This window comes from Cnephaeus nilssonii, assembly GCF_951640355.1.
Source record: "Cnephaeus nilssonii genome assembly, chromosome: 17".
Lineage (NCBI taxonomy): Eukaryota > Metazoa > Chordata > Mammalia > Chiroptera > Vespertilionidae > Cnephaeus > Cnephaeus nilssonii.
The window spans coordinates 33608422-33621500 of record NC_137088.1 but is presented as its reverse complement, the minus strand read 5'-3'; the positions used below and the strand labels follow the sequence as shown (position 1 = coordinate 33621500).

Sequence of the window (13079 nt, the reverse complement as noted above, 5' to 3'; positions counted from 1 at the left end):
GGGCCACAGACTACACTTAGCATAATTCTGCTTTTAATCTGGCTGAGGTTGTAATTGCCTCAACACCCCCAATCCGGGCCCTAAGCAGCCCGAATACCCTCCAGTGTTTCTTTGCACCCAGAGCAACCCCACCCCAGCCCCCTGGCTCTGACCTGGTGCTGCTGCTTCAGGCATGTGTAAAGTTCACATCCCTGACCCACAAGTGGGCTCTATTCCCAGGATGCCCATCTGGGGTTAGGCTGGGACATGGACACCCCGAAGAGGGATGTAGAATGGCAGCTTGACTAAGATGCTGGCCAGGAGGAGGCAGTGAAGGGAGTTTCATTGCACAAACTCACATATCTTCTCATTGAACATCAGAACCCTTGTCCTTAAAAGTCCTTCCCTCAGCTTTCCCCATTGCCTCAAGCCCCTCTTTCTCTGCATAGATGCTGGAACCAGACAGCCTGGGTGTAAATCCTGGCTCAGCCACTTGCTAGCTGGTGACCTTGAGCAAGATGCTTCATCTCTCTGAGCCTCAGTTTTTCTCACCTGAAAAATGGGAATAATATTAGTAGGTGTTGCAAAGGTTTTTGTGAGGGTTAAGTGAGTTTGTATACATAAAGTGCTTAGAACGGGGCCTGGCCCAGGGTCCCCACAGGGTGCACCAGCTGTGTAACCTTCAGCACATCACTTACTTTCTCTGTGCCTCAGTTTCCTTGGTTCCCATGGAGACCTTCTTAGAATGGTCCTCAGTAGTGGTTGTGCCTCTGACCACTGCTGTGAGGGGTGATCTTTTCAGCCTCTCCATGCTCCCCTCCTCCTTCTGACTTTCTCAGGATGGCCACCAACCCTGCTGCCCTGGCCCCCTGACCCACTGGCTGTCACATACCCTCTGCCTGGTATTTGCCCAAATCTGCCTCCTCCCTGAAAGGAGGTCTGGAGCCAGCTGTCAGGCAGGGCTGATTTTCTCCCATGACATTCAGAAGCCTGGCTGGCATGCCTGGTGGGGGATCTGGGTGCTCCTGAAAGGGAGCCCGGGGGGCAGAGGCTGAAGCAGCTTGAGCTCAGGCCATCCGGCCCAGCTCCCAGCTCTGACGCTCACCAGCTGTGGGACCGTGGGCAAGTCATTTCCCCTCTGTGCGTGATGGCTGTTTTAACTGAAAACACCGGCCTTCTAGTGTGGTCGCGAGGATCTGACGGGATTACACATAGAAAGGACAGCAGCACAGAGCCTGACCCAGGGAAGGAGATCCAGGTGTGAAAATTCGGAAATTCTTCCCAAATTCCTCTCCCCGTCATGTCTCCAGGCATCTCCCTCAGGACCCCCTGGATCTCTCATGATCCAGCACCCAGAGGGTTTGTGTGGCCCACAGGCCCTCGGCCATCCTTTCTGGCCCACATGATTACCTTGCCTGGATCCCCTAAACCTCAGGAACCAGGACGGGGGGCAGTGGGTACCTGGGGATCTGGTGGCTCAAAGTGTCCACAAACCAGGGTCTGTCTGAGGCTTGGGCAGCAGAAGCATTGAGAGAATGTCCCTCCCTCTTTGGCCTCAGTTTCCCCATCTGGTAAAATGGGTGGGGCGCAGTTTTGGACCAGAAGCTTTCTCTGGCACAGCATGATTCTGAGAACCCAGCTCTCAGCCACCATGTCATTTAGTGAATCTCCTGGTTTCAGAAGGAATGTTAATCTTTTCCTCCCCCTGCAGTTGGACTTCCAGGCAAGCAGGCCCAAATCGGTCACGGCTGTCACTCCGGAATTAATGGAGGGAGGCCCTGGGTCCACAGCAGAAGACGGACGTAGAGTGTGAGGCAACACCCTGAAGGCAGGACAGCGGGGACAGAGTGAGGAGGCTTTGCTGCATCCCCTGCCCATGCCCCTGGTGGCCCTGCTGCCGCCTGTCAGCTAAATTACCACGCCCTGCATCTGCCGTGCCAGCACTTGCTATTTGTTTACCCCCACAACAGCCCCTTTTGGCAGGTGAGGAAACCGAGGCACAGAGAGAGTAAATGATGAGCTGAAGGTCACACAGCTAGGGCGCCCCGCTCTCCACTGCCTCCTTACAGGGATGTTTGCCGATTGCTCCCTGTGTCCAGCACACTTCCCAAGCATCCAGGAAGCTGGGAATATGTCCCCAGCCACCTCCTCTCTCACTCTCACCTGTCCCATCTCTCCCTGCCTCCCGCACGAGCGTTCCTCTGGTCTCCTCTCCAGCTTCACTATGTAGCTGAATCAAGGGCTGGTGATGGGATGGGGAAGCGCCCCTACTGACCTCAGACCCTGAACCTTGTACCCCAGGAGACCCTCCTGGCCGTCATGATGAGAGAGCACAGGTTTTGGAGCCCGATGGCCTGGGTTATAATCCCAGCTCTGATACTTCCTTACTGCATGGCACTGGGCAAGTGACTGAACCTCTCTGAGACTCCGTTTTCTCTTCTGTGAAGTAGATGTACTTCTCCCAGCCTCAGAGGGCTGTGTGCGTCTATAGAGTCACCATTTTTCTTCAAAACATGCCCTGAACCCCTCCTGGCCCAAGCCCCCAGCACCTCTTGCTCGCATGGTTGCAGTGGCCTCCTCACGGGTCCCCTCTCCTTCATCCTCACTCCCCACAGTCTGTTCTTCCCCAGAAGCCAGAGGGGTCCTGTCACATCCCTCCGACGCATCCCACCTCCCTCAGCAGAAAAGCCAAAGTCCTCACTACAGCCAACCCAGCCCGCTGTGGTCTGCCCCTGTGACCTCCCTGACATCCTCTGAGACATCTGCTCTGTCACTCACTCAGCTCCAGCCACACTGGCTTCCTTGCTGATCCTCAGGCACAGTCCTGCCTCAGGGCCTTTGCACGGTTTGTGTCCTCTTCCTGGCTCAGAGATCTGCATGCTGGGTCCCCCAGTTCCTTCACTTGTGTCAAGACTTGATCAAAGGGGTACCTCACACACACAATCCTCTCACCTCTCTTTATTTTCCTTCAACATGCTTATTTCAACCTACCTTGTAGTGCATATTTGTTCTGTTTATTGTCTGTCTTCTCTACTGGAATGCAAGTGCTGCGAGTTGTATTCACCGCTGGAACATAAGAGCTGTTCAGCAACTATTTCGTGAGTGCGTGAATACATGATGGAGTACAAATGAACGCATGGGGCCTGGAATAAATGGTACTGGATTGTCACTGCTGTCATCATCATTATTTTTTTCTCTCAATGCTTCTGCTGCCCGAGCCTCAGGCAGACCCTGGTTTGCGGACAAGAAGAGCCCCCTGTGAATGGTGACCTCACTCTGACCCCAGGTTTTCCTTACCTCTGGAGTGGCATCAGCCTGAACCTCTTGCTGTCTCTCCTGATTCCTGGGATGTCACATGACCCTGCAGCCCAGAGGCACGCAGGTCCCCATGGAAGGCCCTGGCACTTAATAGCCTCATTAAGTCTAGCCTTGATGGATGGCTGGCCTTACTCCGCTGCTACCCACAGGGTGGCAAAGAACTTTGAATGACTTGTGGCTGGGCTTCCTCTCAGGGGGCCTGTCCACTTCTTTTTTTTTAAGTCCTCACCCAAGAATATGGTGTTTTTTTAAATTTATTTTTAGAGAGAGAGGAAGGGAGAAAGAGATAAACATCAATGTGAGAGAAACATTGATCGGTTGCCTCCTGTACGTGCCCAGACCGGGTATCGAACCCACAACCTTCTGGTGTAGGGGACGACACTGTAACCATCTGTGCCACCCGGTCAGGGCAGGGGCTGTCCTCTTCTTCCAGCAAAGGTTTTGCAGAGCCTTTTTTGGGCAGAGATTTGTTCAATGCCCAGGACCAGATTGAAAGAGTGACCTGGATTCAAATCCTAGCTCTGCTTTCGTTGCTGAGTGACCTCGAGCCAATATCTGCCCCAAACTAAGGGGGAAACGGAGAGGAATGCATCTGGAGCACAGTTGACCTCCGTGGCAGGACTAACAGCCAGCAAAGAGCAAGAAAATGCCTCAAGACTAGGTGTGACTTGGAGTCCCCCCCTGAACAAGTATTCATTGAGCACCTGCTGTATGCCGGGACAGGTTGTGGTCACAGCCGACATCCTAGTGGGGGAGACAGACAATTAATAAGCAATAGAAGTAAAAAGTGGTGTGTCAGTGACAAATGCTATGGAAATAATAAAGCAGGGAAGGGGTAGGGTGCTGGGGAGTGAGGTCTGCACCTTTCCATAGTCATGGAGAAGATGATATTTGAATGAGGACCTAGAGGGGAGAGCGAGGGAGGAACCATGGGAATGGGGCTCCGGGCCCAAGGCACATCAGGTGCAAAGGCCCAGTGGTTGAGAAATGGTGGGAGGCCAGTGGGAGGCTGGAGTGGAGGGTCCCCGGGGACTGAACAAATGGCATCTTGTTCGCCGTGTAGGTATTTGGGTCTCATCTAGTGTGTCCTGGGAGCCAGGGGAGTGCATAAGCAGGGGAGAGAGCGGGTCTGATTTCTGACGCCATGAGGAAGGTGGATTATGGAAGGAGAGGGTGGAGGCTGCTGCTGTTGTACAGGTGAATGATGCTGATAGCTGGACTGTGGCGGGGGTGGTGGTGGTGGGGAATGCAGGGAGCAGTGGGGTGCTAAGGAGTGTCCCGTTGGTCCAGCAACGTGTGGAGAGAAGTTAGCGAGGGCCTGAGGATTCAGGAAGGGCTTTCTGGAGGAGGTGATCTATCGGAAGTCATTAGGAGGTGACCAGGAGGGCTTTCCAAGGAGAAGGCCTGTGGTAAAGAAGGGCAGAAGGACCTGGTTTATCTAGGAGACCTAGCGCAGCGGCCCAGATTCCAGGGGCATGGGAGACGAATAAGATAAAGCACTGATCAGACTTCAGGAGAGTTCCTCGCTCATTCATTCATTCACTCATTCATTCATTCATTCAAGCGTGGTCCTTTGGGAGCCACAGAAGGTTGTAGAGAGGGAGAAAAGAGTGACGTAAACATTTCACAGGTTATCAGAGGCGAACTAACCCTCAGAAAGGGCCAACCCCTTAATTTTACAGTGGGGAAACTGAGGCCCAGAGCAGGCAGGGACTTGTCCCAGGGCATGCAGTGGCCATGTAACTGCCTCTCTCAGCCAAGGCTTTGGGAAGGGGCGTTTGGTGGGATTGAGGGTAAGGTTGGAGGAGTCAGGAGCTGTGGAAAGGAGCTTTGGGAGATCCTAATCTGCTTGGCAAGAACCAACCACTCATACTGTCCCTTTGGACAAGGTCTTGGGTCCCACAATGCAATCCCTCTGCCTGTCCTCACCCTGGATCTGATGGTTGTGGCTGGGGCCCACTCACCGCTGTGGCTTCCATGCCTGTAATCCTGGCACTCTCCGCACTGTTCTAATGGCCTGTGGTCGGAACCCAGTGTGGTGTGGACACATGATGAATGCTCTGTGGTCTGGATCCATCATCCTGGGGCCCGAGAGGCTGCATGGTTTCAATCTTGTGTGCCCTGCAGGCTGCCCCCCAGTTCCCAGATGGGGGTCTCCCTGGCTGGTGCCAAGGGAAGAGGGTGGGGTGGGCATGATACCAACTCCCACATTTGACCCGGGAGAACCTTCCCAACCACCTGACATGCCCGGTGGCTGTCCCCATGGTGCCGACGGGGCAGTGGTGGCCCCGTGGTCACACAGCTGGCCGGAACCCAGGAGGGCCTCCCAGGACAGGGCGCCCCGGCTGTCCAGCCTGTGGGGAGGGCCACGCAGCAGAACACAAGGTGGAGGGACACGGAGACCCGCGGTGCTGGAAGCGGTGCTGCTGGTTCTTCACTGCTCATTCTGCCACGTTTGCTGTGTTTAGTCACACCCGCCCACACGCTCCTGGGGAGACCACAACAGAGGCGTCTGTGTTCAGGAAGCACAGCAGAGTGGGTTGCACATGGGGGCTTGGAGCCAGCCTGCTGGGGTTCAGGCTCCGAGCCTGTGACCTTGGCCTTTTGCTTATGCTCCGTGTTCCTTGGTCCCCACATGGGGCTCATCGTAGCCGTCCCCTCGTGGGGTGACAGAGAGGGTCAATGTGTACAAAGCCTGGGAATGTCTAGTGCAGAGTCATGCTGGATAAAAGTGAGTTATTTTGATCCCCGTTTTCCAGAGGCGGAACGGCATTCTGAAGGCAAATGCCTGGCACATCGTTAGAAGAGAGGTCCCGTTCACAGAGCCCTCCCCGGCCCCAGACTCGTGTTACTTCATGAGGCTGTCACAGCCACCTGGTGCCTGGCCACGTTAGGGACAAGGAAAGTGTGAGGCGCATTCTCGCGCTCCTCGTGCCATCCGCCTTCGGCGACCCTAACACAAAGTCCCCGGACCGGTGCTGGCAGAGCCTAGATTGGGGAGGGGTCCTGGCCAAGCCTGGGCCCCATGGGACTTGAGGGCCATAATTACAGCATTTCTGTCCCCTCCACCCAAGTGCCCCCCCCCCCATGTATTCTGCATATTCATTAGTGGTGCCTGCCCGGGCATTTGCGCCTAATTATTACACCAGGAAGGCAGTGCCAGGAACATTAACAGACGGCCGCCTGTTTCCTGGCAGGTGTCCCTGTTGGTGCACCTGTCCGACAGCCACCCTGGCCCATGCCGGAAGAAAATTCGTGGTGGTGCTTTCTTTTTTGGCTCGGAATCGTTTTAGAACCACCAGATAGATGAGCTGTTTTCCCTGGCGGGGTTTCTGCTCCCCTGTGGGGCTGGTTCCTGGTGCTTGGCCTGGGAGGGGGTCTGGAGAAGGCGGAAGGGCCTGGATTGTGTGGGAAATCCCTCCTTTACCACCTGAAGCCACGTGATGCTGGAACCATCAGTTTCGCTTTCTGAACATGAGTGCCTCAGATTTGTTGCAGAGCAACATGAGGCAGTGATTCTACTCAACTAGCGTAGTTGGATAGAACCCAGCAACATTCCTGATTCTGCCCGAGCTGTTTTCGGCTCCCCCGGTGATGGCACCTTTGATAAGGTGAGGCTTGGTGCCCGGAGAGCCTCGTTATGTAGTAGTTGCCCAATAAAGGCTGTTTCTCTTTTGGCCACACAGGCCCAGCCCTTACCAGTTTGCAGGGCCTTTTCACCTCTGCTGTCTCCATAGAGCAGCCTAATGATTGTTTTTAAATCATCATCTTCATTTTACCAATGGGGAAACTGAGGCCCAGAGTGGGAAGTGACCACACAGAGACCACCAGGCCTTTTTGACCTGGAGCTCCTGCCGCTACCCCAGAGAAAGGAACATCCATCAGCTGTTTTGCAAATGTTTAACCCTGGCAGAGGAAGGCAGCTCCACCTTTTAAAAAAGCAGATTCTGTTCTCCCCTGTCCCCAATGACCTTGGGCTCCCAGCCTTGTGCAGGGACCTCCTCCCTGGTCGCCCTGTCTTTGTCCTCACCCCCTACAGTCCCTTCTCCCTCCAGCAGCCAGAGGATGGTGTTAAATCACAGGTCAGACCATGTCTCTTCTCTGCTCAAATGCTGCACGGCTTCCCTATCTCACGCAGAGGAAACGCCAGAGTGCTCAGGAAGCCCTGCATTACACCCCCCTCGCCCTTCCCTCACGCGTCCCCCTCCTTGGACACCCAGACCTGCTCTGCCCCCTCCCTGCTGGAACCCCCCCCCCCCCCATGGCTCTCTCCCTCTTTTCAGCTTTTCTTCAAATGTCACCTTCTCAGTGAGGCCTTTTATAACCCCCATGCTTCTTTTTATTTTTATATTTCGAATTTTTATTTACTTCTAACTGGTACATGTAACACAGGGATACCCCTGAGGCGTTTTAAGGGCAAATCTTGAACTTTTTGTGTTTCATCTGTATCTCCAACAGATAAAGACTTTTTCTTAAATATTATTACAATAGCATCAGCCCAAAGAATTAACCGTAATTCCTTAATATCATCTCATAGCCAATCCTTGTGCAGTTTCTCCGTCTTATCTCCCAAATGTCTTCACACTTGGTTTATTCAAATCAGGATCCAGCTAAGGTCCTCATATTGCATTTGGTTGATGGGTCTCTTAAGTCTCTTTTAATCTATAACCGTCCCTTCTTCCTCTTTTTTCCCTCTAATTACTTGTTGGCGAAACCGGGTCATTTGTCCTGTGGAATGTCCTTGTGGTATCATTTAACACATTCTCTGTCCCTTGTACTTTCTGTCCACTGGTCTTTGGGTCTAAACCTGGATTTGATTCAGGTTCAAGTCTGTAGGCAAGAATACACCATGGATGGTACTTATGGTCTTCCTTCCACATCCTATCAGAGGCACGTATGCCAGAATGTTCCCCTTTTGGTGATGCTAAGATGGGTCCACGGAGTCAAGGGCTACCTGCCTGGTGCCTCTGTCACTCAGTCCCTTTCAGCCTTGCATTGATGGCCAGAGCCTTCATTTCATTAGGGCTGCAAAAAGGTGGTTTTTCAATTCTACTCTTTTCTTTGCACTTACTTGCTGTGGTTCTTCTGTAAAGAATGACTTTCTCTTATTAGGTTCTAAAATACTGTTCATACAGGAAGACAGGATAAATGTTTCATTCTTTACCTTCATTTTCTGTTTACAGAATAATGAGGTTGTGCCTTAACTACCTCCAAAGGGACCCGTGCGATTTTTTTTTTCTTTTGAGAATCATGAACACATGGATTTTTACAGTTTTGCAGTCATTATTCTTTTTGATGTTCAAGTTGCCCCAGATATTGGCCAATGGGAGCCCCACAAGCTGGCCTGTGTCCTTTCGACTTCCTGGTGCCACACGATGTCCCAGGCTCTAGTACTTTCCCCGCCCCCGTCCTGGAATCAGCTGTTTCTCTGAGGAGCCCCGGGGGCCCTTAGAGTGGGAAGAGGCCGTAAGACCACAGTGTGGGTCCTGGGGAGACTACCCCCTTTATAAAGGGGAACATCTCCCTCTGTGCTCCCAGACCCCTCTCCCTGCTCCATTTAGTCCTCCTGTGTTTCACCTCTAACATACTGTAACCTTTATTCCGTTATTACAGTTGTCATTTCTTCTCTGTCTTCCCCACTAGAACATCAGCACCGTGAGGGCTTGATTTTGTTCATGGTGGTGCCTCGGGGCCTGGCACACAGAAGGTGCTTAATAAATATTTGTTGAGTAAGAGAATAGATGGGTGGATGGTCCTCATCCTCTCCCTCCCCCAGCCTGGAGAAGCAGTTAAGAGGGGTCTGCCCCTCACCCCGCCCACCCCTTCTCTAAAGCTTAGAGGCTTCCGTCTCTTTTACATCAAAAGAGCTGGGAGGCAGAAATGTCACCACTTGGGCCAAGGGAAGAAAGGGCCTGGAGAAGATTAAAGGCATTTCTGATGAGATGCTAATTTGTTTCTGGAAGCTGGTGGGGGGTGGCAGCAACTGGGACCTCTGAGGCTTTGTGCGGCAGGGATGGGAAAAGCAGAATGGAGGGGTGGAGGCTGGCCTGGATTTTTTGTGGGCCAACCCACCTCTCTATCCATGTGTGGATGCAGCCCTGGGGGTGTCCTCACTTGTGGAGCTTGGGACATTTACCGGGCATCCTCCAGGGCAAACTGGTGACAGGAAACCCTCCTAGGCCAGGCCTCTGGGTCTCCCCCACCCCTGGTGCCTCAGCAACCACCTTCCTGTGCAGCCTTATTTATTGCTGTACGTTCCACATGTCACTGGGCCCTTGATCTTCTCATCACAGACAGTGAACGAGAGCCTCCTCCGCCTTGCCGTGTGGCTCAGTGGTTGAGTGCCGACCTGTGAACCAGGAGGTCACAGTTCGATTCCCAGTCAGGGCACCTGCCCAGGTTGCAGGCTCCATCCCAATAGGGGGCGTGCAGGAGGCAGCCAAGCGATGATTCTCTCTCATCATTGATGTTTCTATATCTCCCTCCCTCTCCCTTCCTCTCTGAAATCAATAAAAATATATTTAAAACAAGAACAAAAAGAGGTGGCTCCCTCTTGGCCAGAGCCCCTGCTCTGGATTCGGACGGTCTGGGCTCCCTTCTCAGCCCTGAAGGGGTCTCTGGATGATACCGATGACCCCATCAAGTGCCTGGGCTGACCACAGGGGACCCAGGACCCGTGGACCCTGTCCGTGTCATTGGGAACTTGTGGTCGTGGGGGTGAGTAGATACTCCCAACCTCGTATGAAAAGCATAACTGAGACCCAGCAGGCAAGGACGCCAGCAAACAGGGGTCTCAGGACGCTGAGCACACACTCCCAGAAGTTGAATGGAGCCAGAGAGGAAGGGCATTCCTGCTGGAGGACCTGCAAGTGCAAGCCTGGGGGCTTGGGACAGTCCAGCGTAGGGAAGGAGGGAGTGGGGCTGGTAGATTGGGGCCAAAGAAGGGGCGGGCAAGGGGAGCGCTTTGGGAGGAAGAGGGCTTGCGGGGTGGGGCCTGGAAGTTGGCCGCAGGGTCCAGAACACCCAGGGCTGCCCTTTCCAGCCAGGCTGGCGTGGAGGAAGGGCCTTGCCGCCGCCACCGATGCCACAACCGCTGGCTCCGGGGAGGGTTCTCTATTTTAGCAACTCGGGGAAGGCGGGGCAGGGAGCTCCCAGCCGCCGCCGGCGAGTGCAGGCAGCTCCGAGCGCGGAGGAGCGGAGAGCGCTGGGCTCCGGAGCGGGACGGGACCTCGGCAGGGCTGGCCCTGGCCCAGGGCCCCCAGGGCAGGAGGCGATGCTGGCTGTGTCACTCAGGTGGCGTCTGGGCGTGGTGAGGCGGCGGCCCAAAGGTACCGAGCGGAGCGGAAGGGGACGGGGACGGATTGCGGGGCAGACACTGCTGCCTGCCCGGGGGCTGGGCGGCAGGACCTGGGTCTGGATGGAGGGCGAGGCTGAGGGGCCCAAGGGACCTCCGCCCGGGCCTCCCCTCCCTGCCCGTCTCTTCCTGGTTCACCTTGACCCGATGTCTTCTGGCGCTTTTTGGGTTTCTCTTCCATACTCTTTGTGTCTGTGTCTCTCTAACTCTCTCTTTCTTTCTGCCTGTCTCTCCCTCTCACTGTTTCTCCTGTCTGTCCACCCCCCTCCCCCTCCCCATCCCCACCGTCACCGTCACCCCCACCCCGGTCCATCCCATGGCCTCTCTCTATGTGTGCCTCCCTCCCTCCCCTCCTCTCTACTTTTCTGTGCCAGTCTCCTTCGTCGTCCCCGCACATGGCATGTCCCTGATGGTCTTTTCTTTCCTCCCTGTTCTGGGAGTGAGACTCTCCATGTCTGGGCTGGCAGGGGTGCTGTGTGTGTGTGTGTGTGTGTGTGTGTGTGTAGTGGGGGTTGCTTGGGGGGGATGGGGGGTGGGAGGAGACAGGGGCTCTGTGAGGGGAGTGTGTGTGTGTGTTGGGGGGGGGGGGTGAGGGCAAAGGCAGGTCTTGGCCCTGAATGAAACTGAGTCTATGCTGAGTCCCAGCATGTGCAGGGCCCCATCCCTGGACAGGTGTCCAGCGCCTTAGAGAGTCCCAGGAGGGGCTCAGGGTGGAGGATAGGCTGGGGTGGGAGTGGGGCTGGGAGAAGTGTCTGGAGCTGGAAGTCAGCTCCCCCCGCCCCTAACCCCCCCCCCCCCCGCCGCCGCCATCCCCCTCCACCCCCCAGGCCTCCCGGTGCTGCCATTTCTCCATCTACAGCGTGGAGGGGAGGGGGGAGGTGGGAGGTGGTGGGATCACCATCTCTGTGTTTCAGGCCTCAGAACTAAGAATAATCACACTGCTAATAAGAACAACAGTAACTGTCGTTAATTCAGTGCCACTGTGCGCCAGGCAATGCATTAACTCATTAGCTCCTCACAACAGCCCTGCAAGGTTGGCCCCATCCTTATTCTCATTGTGCAAAGGGAGAAGCTGAGGCACAGAGAGGTTAAATAACTTGCCCAAGGCCACACAGCGGACATACGGAGGCCCTCTCAAGGCAGCTCCCATAACTGCCATGAGCATGTTCCAGGCTCTGAGGGGCCTACATGGGGAGGGGCTTCCTCAGGAGTCATCAAGGGTAGCAAGGGTCCATGGGGAGACACAGGACTCGAGGCTCCGCGCTGGCCCACGGCAGCTGGTGGTCTGATATCCTAGAGGTCCCTAAGCCCCTTCCACAGGGACAGGACAGCCAAAGCCTGAAGCGCATCAGGGACAGGGTTTCCCTGTGTTGGGACCTCCCCAAGGGAGAAGCCCCTCCCCCATCAGGGCTGTTGTCCAATTCAGGGCCACAGACCCTGAGAACCCAGTGGGATCCTCCTAGGCTGGAGGGATCCAGGGCTGCTCCAGCTTTGCGCTTTGGAGAATAGCCAACTAACTGCTATAGATCAGGGTCTGCCCCCTGCGGAGAAGCAGGAAGTGCCCCTGGTTCCCAGCAGACCTGCATTCAATCTTACTTCCAGGGTGGCCCAGGCAGAACCTCGGTCAGTTTCCTCATCAGTAAAATGGACCCAAGGAGAGCCATCCTCCCCAGATTGCAGAGATGAGTTGGGAAGATTGGAGCCGGGCCTGGCACACAGTAGACACCTGGTAATTTTTAATTCAATCTTCCCACCAGAGGTCCAGCCACTTTGCTTCCTCTTCCCCCTCACTGCTTGCCCCCACCCCTGCCCCATACACACACCAGCAACCCCTAACAAGGAGGGAGGGAGCCCTGATTGACTGAGTGCTGTCTCCCTCCATTCCTTTATGGGGGCTCTACAGGAGGCACTTAACACTTGTTTGCCCAGACAGTGAACCCGGCCATCCATTTGTGAAGACGAAAGCTCAAGGGAGAAAGATTTAAGAACACAGAGGTGTTTTCTCTTCCAAAATACTTTTTTAAATGTCTGAGGACACGCCTCCCCACGTCTAACCTATGTGTGTGTGTGTGTGTGTGTGTGTGTGTGTGTGTGTGTGTATTTAATATTTTATTGATATTTAGATAGAAAGGAAGGGAGAGGGAGAAAGAGAGAGAGAGAGAAACATCCATGTGAGAGCAAAACCTTGATCTGCTGCCTCCTACATGCCTCTACCAGGGATGGAGCCTGCAACCTGGCTTGTGCCCTGACTGGGAAAGGAACTGGCACCCTTTCAGTGCTCTGGACAGCGCCCAGCCAATTGAGGCACACTGGCCAGGCCCAGCCAATATATTTTTTTAAAATATGTTTTATTGATTTTTTACAGAGAGGAAGGGAGAGGGATAGAGAGTTAGAAACATCGATCAGCTGCCTCCTGCACACTCCCCAC

General features: G+C 54.6%; 1 protein-coding gene across 2 annotated transcripts in view; it reads left to right on the top strand.

Moving 5' to 3' along the window:
• Window positions 1–13079, top strand: part of GRIP2 (glutamate receptor interacting protein 2) — a gene marked incomplete at its 5' end in the record, with an annotated part of 76788 nt that overhangs the window by 20735 nt on the left and 42974 nt on the right. Inside the window, one exon of one of the 2 annotated variants that reach the window (XM_079794366.1) lies at window positions 10571–10625. The exons of the other annotated variant lie outside the window; for it this stretch is intronic. Coding sequence (XP_079650492.1) covers window positions 10571–10625 — 55 coding nt within the window. Of the gene's footprint in view, window positions 1–10570; window positions 10626–13079 lie in introns of those variants that run through there. 2 annotated transcript variants of the gene reach the window in all.